This window comes from Phascolarctos cinereus, unplaced genomic scaffold, assembly GCF_003287225.1.
Source record: "Phascolarctos cinereus isolate Bilbo 61053 unplaced genomic scaffold, phaCin_HiC Scaffold_4;HRSCAF=312, whole genome shotgun sequence".
NCBI classification, from domain to species: Eukaryota; Metazoa; Chordata; class Mammalia; order Diprotodontia; family Phascolarctidae; genus Phascolarctos; species Phascolarctos cinereus.
In genome coordinates this window covers 108,918,362-108,936,708 of record NW_027555847.1, presented here as the reverse complement: position 1 = coordinate 108,936,708, position 18,347 = coordinate 108,918,362, and the positions used below count along the sequence as shown (strand labels likewise).

General features: G+C 37.2%; 1 protein-coding gene across 1 annotated transcript in view; it reads right to left on the bottom strand.

Annotated features, from left to right (window-relative positions):
- Positions 1-18,347, bottom strand: part of TTC39B (tetratricopeptide repeat domain 39B) — a 137,824-nt gene that overhangs the window by 72,152 nt on the left and 47,325 nt on the right. The window contains 1 exon segment of the mRNA XM_078152486.1: positions 12,663-12,701. Within this exon segment, the coding sequence (XP_078008612.1) occupies positions 12,663-12,701 (39 nt within the window).

Genomic DNA, 18,347 nt, shown 5'->3' with positions numbered 1-18,347 from the left:
GACAAAATACCTGAGCTAGTCACAGGAAATGTGAAGTGAGCCATCCTTATGCTGCTATTGTTCTATGGCCAAAATCTCAGCATCCCTAAATGCATACCTTGCAGTAGCTGAAACCCAGCCTCAGCATCCTGGAGGATTAAGTCACAGACAGCAAGTGGCAAGAAATTCTGTTAGCTCAGAGCTCAAGGCTTGCCCTTAGTAAAAAATAACAATAAGTGAACAAGGAAAAGAATCTAGAAGTATGTTCTAAATTAAAATGCAAACCTGAAACCACACATATAAAAGGACATTAAATTATTTTTTAAAGAGTCTGCCACAGACACAACGAGGACAGTATAATAATGACTTCTGAAGCTGCTAAAATGATGTTAAAAATATACTTACAGATTTGCAGTAGCAATAACTTTAAAGGAATGAATGAATACAGTCCCACTATTAAGATGTCTTTCTTCCCCTCTGACCTAGCAGATATTTTCAAGCCAGCAAAAAAGACAAAGAAAATTCAGTTTCTGCTTTGTCCATTGACATCCATAAGGCTGAATGATTATCAAGCAAAATTTCAAAATAAAAATGTAGAGTTTATAAGGCAGAAGCAGCTTACAATATTGCAGGACGCTCCATATCAAAATTTAAAGAAATGTCAGCTGTAGTGGAAGCAACCGTTCCTGCTGTATAGCTGATGCCTCAGCAGGAAGAGGATGCTGGGAGATTTTTTCCAATCTGTACTGCAGCCTAATTCTAATCCATCACTGCTGAACTAGCAGAGGGAAATACAGACGAGAAAAATATGTATGCCTTGGATTTTAAAACTGAAGTTCAATTAAGCATTTTCATAAGTAATTGGAAATTACAATAAAGGAAGGGGGAGGAGTAGAAAAACCATTAAGGAGGAAAACAGTTATCAATCTCCTATTTTTTTGTGTGTGAAATTAGAAAGCAAAAGAGGTAACTATCTAAGCACATGTGATGGTTTATACATATAGTTTATACATGACTCGTTTATCTTTGTTAAAATCTAAATGAGCAAATGCCACAAAAACATACATGTTAATTGACTGGAAAGGCTGTTAAGAAACATTAACTAGTACGTGGTGGGTCACATTACAAAAACAGTGCAGTGAGCCAGCGCCAAGAGAAAGAACACAGGACATAGACCTAGCATTAAGCAAAGGGTTTGGAGCCAGAAGCCTCCTTTAAAGATCATCCAGCCTAACACCCTCATTTTTCAGATAAAGACCACATAGATATTTAGCAGTGAACTGGAGGTCTTCTGACTAGAAAGCCAGTGTTTTTCCCAACAATCCCATACTCCAGCTAAGCACATTAGCATGCAGATTTTGCTGGATAGGGGCAGCTAGGTGGCGCAGTAGATAGAGCACTGGCCCTGGATTCAGGAGGATCTGAGTTCAAATCTGGCCTCAGACACATGACACTAGCTGTGTGACCCTGGGCAAGTCATTTAATCCCATTGCCTAGCCCAAAAACAAAAAACAAAAAAAACCATAAAAAGTGTGCTGCCTTAACAATAAAACATTTCACAGCAATCTATGGGATATTTGACTAACATACTCATTTGAATTGTAAGGACTAATAAAGAGGTTTGGATTTTCCCTCTTAACAAAAGTGTAGCAAGGAGGCAGCAGACAATACCCACTTAGACATTCTAATCAAAGGTAAACAGCAAGCACCCTTCAGTGAAAAGAGCAGACCAGCCTCTAGGGAGGATGTTACATTCGTCTTTCTGTATTTTGAAAATAGATTGCTTTTCTCTATCCTGTTTACTCCCAGCTTTCCAATGAGTTTTGTGCCTTGACTACCATTTCCAGAATTCTGATATAAATACCAGTTGCAAAAATCTGGCAAAAACTCCCTGCTCCAGACCCAAACACCATGCATCTAACTAACCCTGAAACACAAAATAGGGTTAAAATGGAAGCAATGGAAATAAAAACGAAACTCAGGACTTTGCTGCCAATCACTTCTTAAAATTTCATCATGATTAACCTTTTATATTTAACTTAATTTTAAACAAAACCAATTTTTAAAACCTTATGACTGAAGAGATGAACTCAACTGTACATTTAACTTAACATTTTAATGTGGGTAAATCTTTTTAAATTCTTTTTGTGCCCCTTTAATTATCTTTTGTTTCATTCACCTTTGTATATTTATATTCCCTTCAGTACAGTTGGAATCAGTATATACTGATTTATTTATACTTTGTTTCATATCATTTCATATTTTACTGTGAGAATTTATTAAATTTAATTGGATGAGCCAATCCCCAGGGGTTTTCTTCCCTAGTGGGGAAAGGGAGGAGGATCCACCATAAAAAATAAGGCAGCTATAAACACCTGTCTATATAGCTTTTCCTTTTTTTTTCACATGGGAGAGAAAACATCATAAATCTATGGTACAAATCTTTTAAAATTCACTCTTATAGCTTGAAATCACCTGGCAAATTTCTGCTGATACAACCTCTAGAATTAAGGAAAAATTCATGTCTCACAAAAATGTTAGGAAAATGCCACAAATGGAAAGAAGCAACACATTCTTAGTTCTTAGACACTTCAGGAACAAAATCTTACACGTTTATAGGATTTCTATTCATGTCCTATACCTGAACGTCCCAGAAGTACTTAAAATTCAATATTTCTAAAATTTAACTCATCTTTTCCTCCTCCCCCACAAAGAATTACACACTTCCTCCTAACTTTATTCCACCAATCTCCTAGTCCTGGGTTTGGATCCTCCAAGTCATCTTTGTTTTTTCCCTAGCTTTCACATCCAAATGTGCCTTAACCTTTTGATTCTTTCTATAAAGTATTTTCCACTCTCACTATCACCATCGTAGATCAGGCCCTTATTCCACCTTTCATGGCTACAAGAACTGAATTTGAGTCAGGAGACCTGGATTTAAATTGAGGTTCCAATACTTCTTTGTTATGTGTCCATACTTAATTCACTTCCCAGAATCACAGTTTCCTCATCTATAAAATGGGTTTAATAATACTTGCATTCCCTCTCTCATTGGGTTATTATGGAAAAAGTACTTGATAAACTAAAATGCACTGTATAAATGTGAGCTATTATTATTAATATTAGAAAACTGCCTCGTCTCTCACCGTTCAACACCATCCTTTACATAACTGCCAACGTAATTGTATAGTGCTAGTCAAACCTGCAAACTCCAACTATTATTGGTAAAGACTAAATATTTGACAAAAACTCCTGGGAAAGCTGTAAAGTAGTCTGGCGGATGTTAAATTTAGAACATGAACCACAATGAGCTACAAACAGATATATGGCATAGGACATAACAGGTAATATTATAAACAAATCTGAGAAGGAAGGAAGAAGTCTTTCATATATGAAAAGTCCATGACCAAACAAGAAGAATCACAGGAGATAAAAAGGGCAATTTTGATTACATAAAATTTAAGTTTCTGCACAAACAAAATCAATGGAGTTAGAATTAGAAAAAAGTTAACTAGGGAAAAAAATCTTTCCAACAATATGGGAAAGCTCTAATTGAGGAGGTAGCATTTGTATACAAAGCCAAAGAAACTATAAAATTAGATCATTTTAGGGAGAAAATTCAGAAGTCTCTTGTTAACAATACAATTAACAGTAACAACAACAACAACAACAGCAAGACTTCTTTCAACTCATGGAATCTTTCTCCACTGATATAAAAAGATCATCATTTGGACTCAGTAAGTACAAAATTCTTATCATATGTCAAGGAAAGACAAGAGACTGAAGGCTTCAAGCTACTGAACCAATGACAAAGGCGATATTTACAAAAACCCTTGTCTCCACACTTCTTAAGAACAAAGCTATCAAGGAGAAAACCATTGCTAAATGTTAAAAAAAAATTAACTAGTATCCTGAAATCAAAACTCAATAGGAACACATTTAAAGCAATTAACATCTACATAATACCCATTTCAATGTATACTTTCTGAACAATAAAATGAACAATAACAGATTTGGAAAATGTCTTAACAAAAATCCATACAATATTAACAATATGTTATTACCTTATTACTTATTACCTTAAGAAAGCAATAAAAAAAACTTTTTAAAAATAAAAATTTTAAAATTTTTTTAAAAAGAAAGCAATAAAAAGATGAACACTTCCTTGTCAAAAACAAGTTAAAAGATTCATAGACATTCTCAGAAAACATCACAAACACGTCAAAAGTCTACAGAAATACTTTTGGAACAAGCACACATGACTTCATCATAGTAAAGACTGACAACAGGTGTTTGCCGACAGGTCAATGTCATTGCATTCGTCAAATATAACCTAAAGTACTTTGACTCCAGATGGAGAATATGAAGTAGCTAAAATCACAAAGTGGAACCCAAAGGCCCTTCCTGGGCAACATCCACATGAATGCAGCCAACAATGTGGACAAAATATCCAAAAAATGGCTGAGTCAGTCAGCACAAGAATTTTTTTAAGCACCTGCCAAGTATTGTTCTAATAAGCACTGGGACTATAAAAGATGGTCCTTGTTCTCGAGGAGACTACGCAAACAACTATGGGGAAAACAATGCCCAAACAACTATGTCCAGTCAGATATATACAGGATAAACTGGAGCTAATCAAGAGCCTGTCAGGAGGATTTGTTCTTGGAAAAGGAGGGAGGAGTTATGATGCCAAATCAAGATGAGGTCACTGCTACCAGATTTTACTGAATGGTTATATATAAGGAGTCCAGACTTAGTGATTAATGTAGCTTTTGTAAGGAAAAGGTAAAAATTGTGCAAAACATAACTGCACGCTGTAAAATTTTAGCACTTCTTACAATAGCAAAGATATGACCTGGTGGCTACAATTAAATACCAAAAGTAAACCATCTTTCATGGACTGATAGCAAATTCCCATATAACAAAGAGCTCAAAATATTCTGGAGAACTCAACCAACCATACTAGAATTACATCATTATCACAGACCAAACTGTTGCCACAATCACCTACACATAGCATTGATCCATAAAAACTTGAGGAGGTGCCACCATGCCAAATATTCAATCTCCAAGCTACATGGAATAAAAAGTTGTCAGCATATGAAGACCCAGAAAGAGGAAATCAAAATTATGTAGGAACAAGATGAGGTGCATGTCATCCTTTCTGCTTTTGGAGTTGTACCAACTAGAATTTGACACTTTCAGTATAACTACAAAAGATGAATAGTTTTATTCAACTGGTAAAATCGATCATTTTAGCAACCTATTATAAAAGCCCACAGAATATTAAATACAAAAACAATAGAAGGGTAGTGATTTGTCCCAGAACTATTTCTATCTGAACATCATCAAAAAGAGATGAAGTCTCATAAGAATGAGATAATGATGACGATAAGAGTAGTAGCAATAATAATAGCTCACATTTCTAGGGCTATAATTAGTACTTTGCAAAGTACTTTCACCATGACACAGTGTGAGGTATATAATACAGTGCTATTATTACTCTCACTTTATAGATGATGAAACAGATTCAGAAGTTATGACTTCAGCATATCTATGTACAGACTATAAGCTTCTTGAGGGCAGAGACTCCGTCATTTTCACATCACACCTGGAATGTACTTCCTCACCTTGTCCTCTTCCCTTAAGACTCTCCAACACCACCTTCTAAAAGAAGCCTTTCCTGATCCCCTCGACTACCTTATATTTAACAACTATATATTTATTCTATATGTTTATTTATGTAGTTACTGGCTCTGTCATTAGAATATAAACTCTGTGAGAAAGGGATAATTTCATTCTTTGTATTTTTATCCTCAGCAACTAGCACAGTGCTGGCACACTGTAGGTCCTCAATAAATGATTTCTGATTGACTGATTTGTACTCCCAGCACCTATCAGAGTATCTGGCACATAGTAAACACTTCATAATTTTTTAATAACTGACCTCCATCAAACTACAGCATACCTATCCCTCCAAGAACCAATTCAAATGCTACTTCCCCTGGGGCAGCTAGGTAGTGTGGTGGAGAAAGCACTGGCCCTGGACTCAGGAGGACCTGAGTTCAAATCCGGCCTCAGACACAAAACTCTCCCGAGCTGTGTAACCCCATTGCCTAGCAAAAAACAAACAAACAAATGCTACCTCCCCCATAAAGGCATTCCCAGATCCCCCCATTTGAAAGTGATTTTTTCCTTATCTGTTCTATTACTTTACACCTTTCTTACATTATTTCCTAGGAGGATGAAGTCCCCAAGAATTAATATGAATTTTAATTTTAATAAAAAGACTATCAATTTTAATAGAGGATCAAAATAAAACTTTAACTATCTTTTCTCCTAGTTAACTTTTTTCAGCAAAATTGCCTTTATTGACAAAGTATTAAAAGGCTTGTTTTTATGCAACCATATTCAATTTATGAAATTCATATTCTCAGTCAGGTTTCTACTTCCTCTCACATCCATTGAGGCCTTAAAATTAGTATTTCAAAACAAATACAATGGCAGTTGGCACTTTAAATAGTTTTTGACCAGAGGCACTAGGCTAATTTCACATATGGATTATACCATACCATGTCATATCAGAGTTACACATATTACAATTTTATTTTAAATATAAAATGAAACTTCATTATTTTATAATTATGGTAGAGAGAATACTGAGAGCATTTCTACTTCAGATTTGTATTTTTAGATATAAAGAAGAGCAGTATCTCAAGGAAAAACTAGCCAAAAGCAAAATTGTATATCAAATCCCATTTTTCATATAAGAATAAGAGATACAGTTGGGTTAGAGGAAACTATCTTAGGTTAAGTCCTCATCACATATTAAATCTTTAAATCCAGCCTTCTGATGGTAAAAAGTCCTAGATAAGTCTAGTGTCTTTCATTCCTGCTCTAGGACAAGCTCTACCAGAATCTGTAGGGCTTTCCTTCTCCCTACCTACTCCGTGGTATTGTTCTAGTCAATTTTTACTGTTGCTTATGGAGCAGGAAGCATAAAACTAGAACACAGAACAAATAGGCTCTGACTTAGAATCACTGTTCTCTAGGACTGCTCTCTTGATCGAAGGCTTGCTGTCTTCGAATTCTCAATACTGGTTCCTTACCACTTTCCTACTGTGGTCTAAGCTTCTGATCTTAGACAATTCACTGCAAAGAATAACAATCAAAACCCATTCCTCCCTTCTCATACCACCCTACTGATGTACTTCCTGCTTGTGAGACACCACATGGCCTTGGCAGCAGATAGCTGCTTCTATTTACCATAACCACAGCCCATGAAGATGAGTCATAAGAAATAGTTTACAGCAGAGGTGTCAAACATGCAGACAAAAACACTCCAGTGAGGACCAAACCAGATTAAAATGCAATTGGGAAATATTTAACAAAACAAATAAAACACAATAAAACTTAAAAAACACTGCATTTTAAAATTAAGGCAATGTGCAGATTAGTGGTCCCATTTCTATTTGAGTTTGACACCATTGGCTTACAGTTTGAGACTAGAAAAAGCATGTATATCTTAGCAATCATCTGGTCCAACCATCTCATTTTAAAGATGAGATGAAGCGACATACAAGTGGTAGGTAAGTAGAGCAGAAAGAATTCAAACCCAGATCCTGACTCCAAATCCAGGGCTCTGCCAGTATAGTGCTTCCTTGATCAGCTAAACCAGGGCTTCTTAAACTTTTTCCACTGGTGACCTCTGCAGCACTTCTTAAACTGTGGGTCACAACCCACATGGGCTGAACTAAACCATGATGGATTCCAACTTCTCCTTGAAACCAGTCCAGAAGCCCCTTTGCCTATGGCCCCAGAGTATTCCCCTCTCTGATCTCAGAACCCCCAGTCAAGGAATCAAGGATCCTGACCTTCTTGGCCTCTGGGCCACTTTAACCCCCTCAGTACAAAGACCTACCACATCTAATCTCTACTTATCTTTTCCTATTCTGCCACTGCCACCACAAATGGATGTTAATTCTGCCATTCATTCCTTTCTCACACATGCTGGACCACAAAAAGACTTTTTCTTGGGTTTATTCATAAGGAATACAGAATACATATAAATTCAGAAATAACACACCAGGGAATAAGAACTAGAAGTATGCATAAAATAAAATTACTTAGGCTTATTTATTTAGGAAGTATCTAAACTTTCAAACCTCATCTTTAATTCAAGTTTCCCAAACCCAGCTCAGCTTTCATGATCCTTAGCCTAAAGCATACTCTATAGTACCCACAGCTGAAAGGAGATAAAAAGAACTATCACATACAATTAAAGCTGTCCTTAGAACCCAGAAAATAGGGTAATTCAAACTGACATCCAGTCCCTTCTCTCCTTACCTCCCAAAACTACACACAAACACACACACACACACACATTCCCCAAAATATCAACTCCATTCCTTGAAATGTCCATTTTAGGAAACAGTCTATACTAACTTTAACTGAAGTTTTAAGTAAAACCAGCCATACAAGTTACAACATAAAATTAATTCCCCTATTTAACAATCCTGTAATTTCAAAAACAGATGCCATATCATGAGACTTATTACACTTCATCCAAAGAATTCACCAACAAATGACCAGTCTGCTGTTACTGGTGACAAGCTTCTTTGCACTTAGCTAAAAGGATCCTTGGAAAATGTGCAAAGACTATTGCTGGGACTGTATATGAAGTCTTCCCAGCATGGTAAAATTTGTCAGACTATCTCCATTGCTGTGGCCTTTGAGAATCAATGGTAACTTCCACAGCCACTGTGACACATCAGAATATAATTTATGGAAAGGTAGATATGAGTGCATATGTGTGTGTGCATATACACATATGTATGTGTGTGTGTGTGTGTGCATGGGTGTGGGGGCAGACACATGGTAAGTTGACATGGATGGGCTACAATCTGCATTACTGGCAAAAACTCCCAGGTCAATGAAATCACAGATCCCTATGAGTAGGAATACAGTTTTCAAAGTACTTTCATATGTAAATTATCTTATTTGAACCACACAACAACCTAGATTTATTAGACTTTGCATGCAGAACTGGAAATTGTATCCCCATTCTATAGATGAGAAAACTAAGATATGAATGACACCCAGGATATGAGCAATTTTAAATCATACAACACTATGTTCAATTAAAATTAATAATCAGGAAATTAGCTAGAAGCAACTGAATAAAAATTCTTTTTTCACCTTTGGTGACAGAAAGAAAAAGGGAGAGAAAATGGCACAGTGTTACAGAAAGTACAACACATTTGGTATCTGAAGACAACAGTTCAAATCCTGGCTCTGCCATTGTGCCAAGTTGTGGGACCATGAGCGAGTTACCTGATCCATTCAAGCTGAAATTTTAATTAAAAAATCAACAGAGGAAAAGTACATGGAAACAAAGGAGATAATTCTTTTCCAATAATAGGAAAGGAAAGTTACTTGAGGAACAATTTTTTTTATATAGTAATCTATCTCAAATCAACAGGAAATGAAACATGCAGCATATTTTTCAGGTAAATGAAATTTATGCCTTTTAAGTATTAACATTTGTAAAGACCTTTTTGGATGTAAATTCTTCTAAAATGTGGCATACTTTCCTCTCTTCTGCAGCACAGCATAATGAATTGCCTTTTCCTTGTTGATTCAAGGGCATCATGAAGAAACATCAATTATCAAAATGGACTGCAACACTATGATAACTTTCAAGGGTTACTGAGGTATGGAAGACTGTTTGTCCCTGCATTGAATACGCCAAACTGCTGTGATTTTTCTTTAATTTTGTAAGGCTAATTTTATAATTCTTCCTCCTTTCTCAGTAAGGCACCCAGGTCTTAGGAGGGTCATAATCTTCCTTTCTTTCAAAACCTTCCAAGAATACACCTCCACCAGGAGTATTCTAGCACTGGCATTTATATATCCTCCCATCTTTATTATCCACTTGACGACGGACTACCAAACCATGGGAATTAGGATCTCAGCTAGGGATAAGAGACAGTTCATTTCAGGACTTCTATCTTATACCCCCCTCCCAAACTTTTCCCAATAATCAGAACTTACTCCCAAGCATTCTAATCAAAAGTCAGTGGGTGTGTTATGGCTCAAATCTAGAGTGGCCTAGGGCTAAAATCAGCTGGCTATTCAGAAACATCAACCAAGATGAGATGCTAAGGACCAAAACAATCTTATTCTTCAATAGAGAAAAAAAATGAAGATTCAGAATAAACATGTTACATGTTAGGCATAAAAGATCTGTCAAAAGGGGTCTAACTTTTAGCTCTATTTACTCTATCACTACAGATGATATAAAATGAGAAAGTGGAAACAAGGGTGGCTTAGGAGGTAAAGCACTTCACTCTAAATCTCATCTCCGCCACTTATTACATTAGGCAAGTCATTTAACTTCCCTAGGCCTCAATTTATTTATCTGTCAAATGAAGAATTTGGACTGGATGACTTCTTCAAGTGCCACACAGCTCTAGATCTATGATCTCTTTACTTGTTCTCAACTATCACTTCTTCCTGCTTGTCAGAGCATCTGCTTCTAGTAGTTCTTAACCCTTTAATTTGCCATACCTAATCTGCTATAACGTGAAAAAAAATTACTAGCACTAATAGAATTGTGTTCAAATTAAAAGCAAAGGATTTAAGTGAGAACCTCGGTTATAAATGAAATACATGAACTGTAACATTTATTTTGACTGTTCAGGGTTGGTTTTTTGTTTGGGTTTTTTTTTTTGCTTGTGCTTCACAAATCAAAATAAGGAGAGTATAAATCATGAAAACAGACTGAATTTTAGCAAAAGTAAAGAAAAATACATACTTTAATGGATCCATGATCTTGCTAATTTAGGTATTCACTTTACTAAGTCTATACCACACACATTTTGTACGTTTTTTGTCTGGCTTTTCATAAATTCTCCATAAAGAATCTATCAAATACAATAAAAACCTTTCTCTGGCCCTTTTAATATTTCAAACAAATTTCAGGGTCTCCATCTGTTTTTCCTTCATTTTTTGTTACACGAGCAGTCTACCTTTTCTTTTTAATTATTTATGTCCTCTGTGTTATGATAGGCTATGGACAGGTCTGAGGAAATGGTCAAAATTTGAGGGGGTAATTTCTAGGCTTTGGTGAGGACAAAATTTCAGATTGGAAGTCCTCAGCCTACAGAATAGATAGGATTACAAGGGACAGAGAATAAAGTGATGCTGATAAACAGAACCCTTTTACCATCCACTTAGGTCATCAACAGCATAAAGGTTTCTTTGTTTCATATGTAACTTAAGGCTTTGGCTGAGTGACATAGCATCTAGCAGTGTCCCTGACATATGAAACCACCAGCACAGGGGGCTGTGTGCCTCCTCATGCTTGACAGCCCTCCCACAGCATGCCAGTCCTGTGTGACCCCAATGGCCACCACTGTAAATGTTACTTATGTGGGGGAAAAGTAGACTGAAGGAAGAAGTGGCATTAAACTGAACTAGAACTATCAACATATATTATTTTCTGTATTCAGCACCTGAAGCCTTATAAGCTAAGTAAACCTATTCTTTTATAATCCACTTAATCCTGTCAGGACAATCATTTGTGCAATCTGGATACCTGTGTTTCCTAAGCTTCCTAGGACAGGTGGTGTTTTATATACCACCTTGCATTAGAGCCATCATTGGAAACATGCTCCAGGCCTACATACACCCACAGATACACAGAATTACTGTGGGGTTTAGGGAAGGAAGACTTCAGACATATAGCCTATGAGCTCTTAACTTTTTTGTCATATACCCCCTTTGGCAGTCTAGTGAAGCCTATGGAGCCCTTCACAGAATCATGTGGGTGCTTATATTTATAATTGAAAAAATGCTAAGTTTCAGTTAGAGGTGGTGAAAATGAATATTTTTTTTTCTCATCCAAGTTCACAGACCCCCTGGATTCTATACACAGAGACCTTAGGATCCATGAACCTCAGGATAAGAATTCCTGATTCAGCTCCATCCCTTTATTTCATGCAAATAAAGAACCTAAAGCCCAGAAAGGCTAAGGTCACTTGTTCAAAGTCATAAGGTGGCCCGGAGAGCAGGGACATGACCCCAGGTCACCTGATAAGAAATGAAAATGAAAGTTAACCATAGTTAAGAGATAAATTTCATCAAAGAGAGATCTTTACACTAGCTATCTATTTAGAAGATAAAATCAGGATTGGGACATGGAGACATCGAGAATTTGGAGAGAAACATGGAAAACTGTATTTGACATACTTGAGGCTAAAGGAAATGGGAAAACATTAAAAGGAGAGACAAAAAGGACAGTGGTACTAAAGGGCTTTTCTCTTTCCCTGTAGAAAGACTTGAATATGCTCCAAAACAGAATAAAAGGAGCCCAGCCAAGCAAGGTTGTTCTTTCTTTCTTAAAAGTATGCCCAAGATTTCTTATATAAAAAATGTAAAAGGCATCGCTCACACAGCTGACGCAATGAGAATGCTGTATCTCAAAACAATTCTTGGTTTAAATATCATTATCTCTGTAAAGAACTCTGTAAAGAATCTTAAACTGTGGATTAGATGAATATTCCTTCCCAGTCCTACCTACACCACCACAGCAACCATTACCACGAACAAAGGTAGAAATAAAACCTATTTCTTACTTAAAGAATCAACATAAAATTCATTTTTAAAAAAATATGACGTACTTACATTGGGAAGTTTTCAAAGGCATCTTCAAAGGTTTCCTGGAAGAAGAAAACAAATACAGTGGGTATGCCATAATCAGAGGACACTGATATTTAACAGTGAGGAAAAAAAATCAATTACTGAGTAAAACTCAGTAATTAAATTATTTTAATTGATCATATCACATCATACTATTAATTATTCAATATTATCACTACTTAATGACTTTTTCATGTGACCTTACTGGTCAAATACCAGAAAAAACTAACATCACACATGTGTATTTAATATAAAATCATTCTGCCTAGCCATAATTGTGAATGAGCAGGTTTCTCTTCTAGTTTCTGTATGGTGTGACATGTACTTTACAAATTCAGAAAGCATATTTCAAAGCATTCAGAAAGATAGGTACAAGAAGTCAACCCGGGAGAGGCAGAAAACTCACAAGACAAATTCTGAATACACAAAGGGAAACACCAACAAATAGCAAAACACCAAGTTTTTTTTAATATGGATTTTCTTTAGATCTTTAAAACATGTTCACAATAATGGAAAGTAATGTAGTATAGAAGATAGAAAGATAGACAGACAGACACATAAATAGATGACAGCCTTGAGGCCAGGTCTCTGGATTCAAGTCCCATTTTTGACACACACTGGTTGTTCATGACCCTGAGCTAGTCTTTATTTAGGGGGCGAGTCAGTACTCTAGCAACTCTCTAAAACTGTAAGTTGCTGAGAAGCTATGAACTTGCATTGGTTGAGGGAGTTCAAGGCCACCTTCCTAAGTGCCCTCCAATGGATGCGCTTATCAATGTCTTGACTACAATGGCACGCCCAGATTGGAACGTCATGTTTCAAATGTTGTCTAAACAGAGAATGGTACAAAAGGACTAGTACCTCTTTATTTTAATGCTTAATGTGGCCCAAGACCACATTGGCTTTGTTGGTTGCCATCATCATACATACTGTTAACTCATATTGAGCTTGCAACTCACTAAAATTTCTGAACCTTTTTTCAAACAAAACTGCTATCTAGCCATACCACCCCCCCCACCTTGCACTTGGGTTTGAAAAATCATCTTCAAAAGTGTAAGATTTTATATGTATCTTTCATACATGTACATGTTTACAGATGCCCCCAAAGTCTTAATATGATTTTAAGGTTTTAATCTTCACTAAGACTTTTAGTATATGCCATTTTTCATCTTATTCAACTCAAATCAATGTTCTAGCCTGATAAGATCTTTTTGAATCATAACCATATCTTCTAGAGTATTAGTTTTCAGTCATAAGACATAAAAAATATAAGCTGAAATGACAAATGATTCTCCATCTCTCCAGTACATTATTATACTTAGCATCACCTGTATTTAATGTGATGTCTAACACACAATGAGTGCTTAATAAATAATACTTGCTGGTTGATCAAATTCATATGGTATTTAGGAAAATGATTCTTAGTCTGATTTTATTATCCCTCAAAGCATACAAGTGATTTCTCAAGAAGTATCACAAAATTCATGCTCATTTGCATTAATTTTTTTAAATATTGCATGGTACTTTTAGAAGGAAAAAAGTGCAATGTAAAAATCAAAGATGAGCTATGAATCTTTGAACAAAGAAATAACATTTCTGATAAGCGTGCAACCTATGTCTTTAGCCAACTCACTGATAAAAACGTTAAACAGCACAGGACCAAGCACAAATAACTAGGGCATTCCATCAGAGACTTCCTTCCAAGATGACATTTGAGTTATTAATGACTTCTCTTTAGGTTTGGTCATCCAACCATTTTTTTGGTTTTGTTTTTTTCTCCCCCCTCTTTCCCTCCACTGTAAAAGCTTTTTCTTGCCTCTTTTATATGAGATAATTTGCCCCATTCTACCTCTCCCCTTCTCCTTTTCCCAGTACATTCCTCTCCCTCACATCCCTTAATTTTATTTTTTACGTATCATCCCTTCATATTCAACTCACCCTGTGCCCTCTGTCAATATATATTCCCTCCTACCACCCTAATAATGAGAAAGGTCTCATAAATTATAAATATCATCTTTCCATGTAGGAATGTAAACAGCTCAACTTTAATAAGTCCCTTATGAGTTTTCTTTTCTGGTTACCTTTTCATGATTCTCTTGAGTCTTGTATTTGAAAGACAGTTTTTCTAGTTAGCTCTCATTTTTTCTCAAGAATGCATTAAATTCCTCTATATCATCAAATATCAATTTTTCCCCCTCATTGATTATACTCAGTTTTTCTGGACAGGTGATTCTTGATTATAATCCTAGCTCCTCTGACCTCTAGAATATCATACTCCAAGCCTTCCAATCTCTTAACATAGAAGATAATAAATCTTGTGTTATCCTGATTGTGTTTTCACAATACTTGAATTGTTTCTTTCTGGCTGCTTGCAATATTTTCTCCTCGACCTGGGAACTCTGGAATTTGACTATAATATTCCTGGGAGTTTTCTTTTTGGGATCTCTTTCAAGGAGATGATCAGTGGATTCCTTTTTTTTTGTGGATTCTTTCATTTTCTATTTTACCCTCTGGTTCTACAATATCAGGGCAGATTTCTTTGATAATTTCTTGAAAGATAATGTCTAGGCTCTTGTTTTGATAATGGCTTTCAGGTAGTCCAATAATTTGTAAATTATCTCTCCTGGATCTATTTTCCAGGTCAGTTGTTTTTCCAATAAGATATTTCACATTGTCTACTACTTTTTCATTCTTTTGGTTTTGTTTTGTAATTTCTTGATTTTTCATACAGTCATTAGCTTCCATTTGCTCCATTCTAATTTTTAAGGAATTATTTTCTTCAGTGAGCTTTTGGACCTCCTTTCCCATTTGGCCAATTCTGCTTTTTAAGGCCTTCTTCTCCTCATTAGCTTTTTGGACCTCTTTTGCCACTTGGCCTACTCTGGTTTTTTGTTTTGTTTTGTTTTTTGGGGAGGGTTTTGGTGAGGCAATCAGGGTTAAGTGACAGCTAGTAAGTGTGAAGTGTCTAAGACCACATTTGAACTCAGGTCCTCCTGACTCCAAGGCCAGAGCTCTATCCAATGCACCAGCTAGCTGCCCCCTTACTCTGTTTTTTAAGGTGTTATTTTCTTCAGTATTCTTTGTGTCCCCTTTAGCAAGCTGTTCACTCATTTTTCATGATCTTCTTGTATCATTCTCATTTCTCTATGTCTAGCTCTTCCATGGCCTGAGACCAATTCATATTTTTCCTGGATGTAGAAGCTTTGACTTTGTTGTGTTCTTCTGAGTGTATGATTTGATCTTCCTTGTTACCAAAGTAAGTCTCTATAGTCCGAGATTTTTTATTATTGTTTGTCATTTTCCCAGACAATTTTTTTTACTTTTTAACTCTTTGTTAAGAAACAGTGTGCTGTCTCAAGCTTAAGGGTTTCATGCAGCTGTTTTAAAAGATACTTCTAGGGACATGTAAGTTTTCAGTTATTCCAAGATGGTATGATCTCAGGAGAGGTGTTTACTCTTCTCCTGGCCTGTGCTCTGCTCTGTGAGTTACCACAAGCATTCTCTCCTGCCCCAGAACTGTGAGGAGGGTTCCCTCTCCAGTGCTGCCACAAGTTTGGCTATGCCAGTGCTCCTCCTTGCCCCAGGATTGCCACCCAGATTCAAGTATGGGCAAAGCAACAGAATCCTACCTCAGTGCCAGCAAAGAGACCCCTGTAATCTCCTTCTGACCAGCTGTTCAATCCCCATACAGTCTGTGGGCTGAGAGCTCCAGAAGGAGCCACTGTCACTGGGGCCAGGACTGGACTGCGCCCCTCTCTCAACCAGGTCTGACAGACTTTTTCTACTAAGCTATCTTTGGCGTTTATGGGTTGAGAAGTCTGGAAACCACCACAGCTGCCAGTGATTCCATCCCCTGAGTCCCACTCCAGATGTGCTGGGGCCTGGTCTGTCTTGGCACAGACTGTGCTCCTCTCCCAGCCCAGTGCAACAGACCTTTCCTATAGACCTCCCAGGTTATCTTGGGCTGGAAATGTGTTTCACTCTTTTTGTGGGTTCTGCTGCTCTACAATTTGTTTAAAGTCATTTTTACAGGTGTTTGGGGGAGAGTTCAAGCGAGTCCCTGTCTTTACTCTGCCATCTCAGTTCCGCCCCACCCCCTCCGACCATTTTTTAATCCACCTAATTGTAGTACTGCCTAGCACACATCTCTCCATATTTTCCACAAAAGGAACATGAGAGACTTTATCAAATTCTTTCCTAAAATAAAGATAAAATGTATCTGCAGCATTCTCCTGGCCTAACAGGACAGTAACTCAGTGTATAACTGCAGTACTTGGAAAAGACTTAGAGGTTCTACCCAACTATAAGCTCAATATGGATGAACAGTATAGTACAACTGACTCTACGGGACAAGCCCACCAATCCCTTTGTCAGCCACACATTCTAGGCTCTCTTGCCTCTCTCCTTGCGGTTACTGTTTTATGCCATTTTGTCTTTACAGAAATTTATGATCAAGGTCAATCTTTGCTTTTTTCCACTTTCCAATTATCAGTACCAGTAAGTTATACCTTCCTGCTACACCAAACAGATCTGCAGCCTCAGGAGAAAAGAGGAGTCCTTCCTCTGACTGGCCTCCCAGATGTTACTGGAGCAACTTCCATTTGTACCAAAAGGCAAATTCCATCTCCTGCTGCCAGCCTAATCTCCCAACTAGGATGTAGAGAACCTCCAGTGCAAAGAGAAGCAACTTTCCCTTTGACCTCAGGCCTTCCACCTCCTGCTGCATCTGTCCCTTGAGGGAAGAAGAAAATCAGTCGGGAGTAGGACTTCCATCTCCTGCTGCAGTTTCCTACCTAATCTCCAGCCTGTGGAGTGAAAAGGAGTAGTAAAATGGGGTCTACCATCTGACCATCTATCTTCCATCTTGTGCTCTATCTTATCTCCAGCCTCCTTTAGGAAGAGGAATGGTACCTTCTACTCAATGACAAACACTCTCATACCTGGTTATACTCTATACATCCCAGTGATTTCAACCCCTGTAGGTCATCACCCAAACCCCATTCCCTATCCTCAACTACCCAATTCTGTATTCCCATTCCCCTCAACCTTCCCACCCCAAAGTTCCAACCAAATGCCACTCTCACTCCTTTCACTATGTCCTCAGGAATGCCTAATCCACAACAACAAATTTGACTTCATCCTAAATTATTTCCTTTCCCACTCCTTCCATTTTCTAGTTATTATGGAAAACTGATTCTCCACTGATGACACAATCCTCCTTGGCCACCATTTCTTATTCATACCCCTCTGCTTACTAACTGAGGCAGAGGAGTTGGAATATCCCTTCACCCTCATTGCCACTTCTAGGTTCTCTCCTTACTTCCATCACTCAGTTATCTCTCTTCCTTTGAGGCTCATGCAATCCATATATCCCCAATCAATATCCTAGTAAGCTGTTGGCTATAGACCTCCAAATCATTTTCATTCCTTTCTCAATGAGTTCAGTACCTGGCAATTCAGTACCTGGTACAATTTTTCTCTCTTCTCTAACTCCTATCCTCATATTTGAGAACTTCAGCATTTCTACTGACTCTCCCTCAAACACCCTAACCACTCAGTTTTTCAACCTAATTGTTTCCCATGACCTACTGCTCCACCCCACCTCATGTTCACACAAAGATAATCATACCCTAGATCTTGCCTTCATGTTGCCCATGATGCATGTT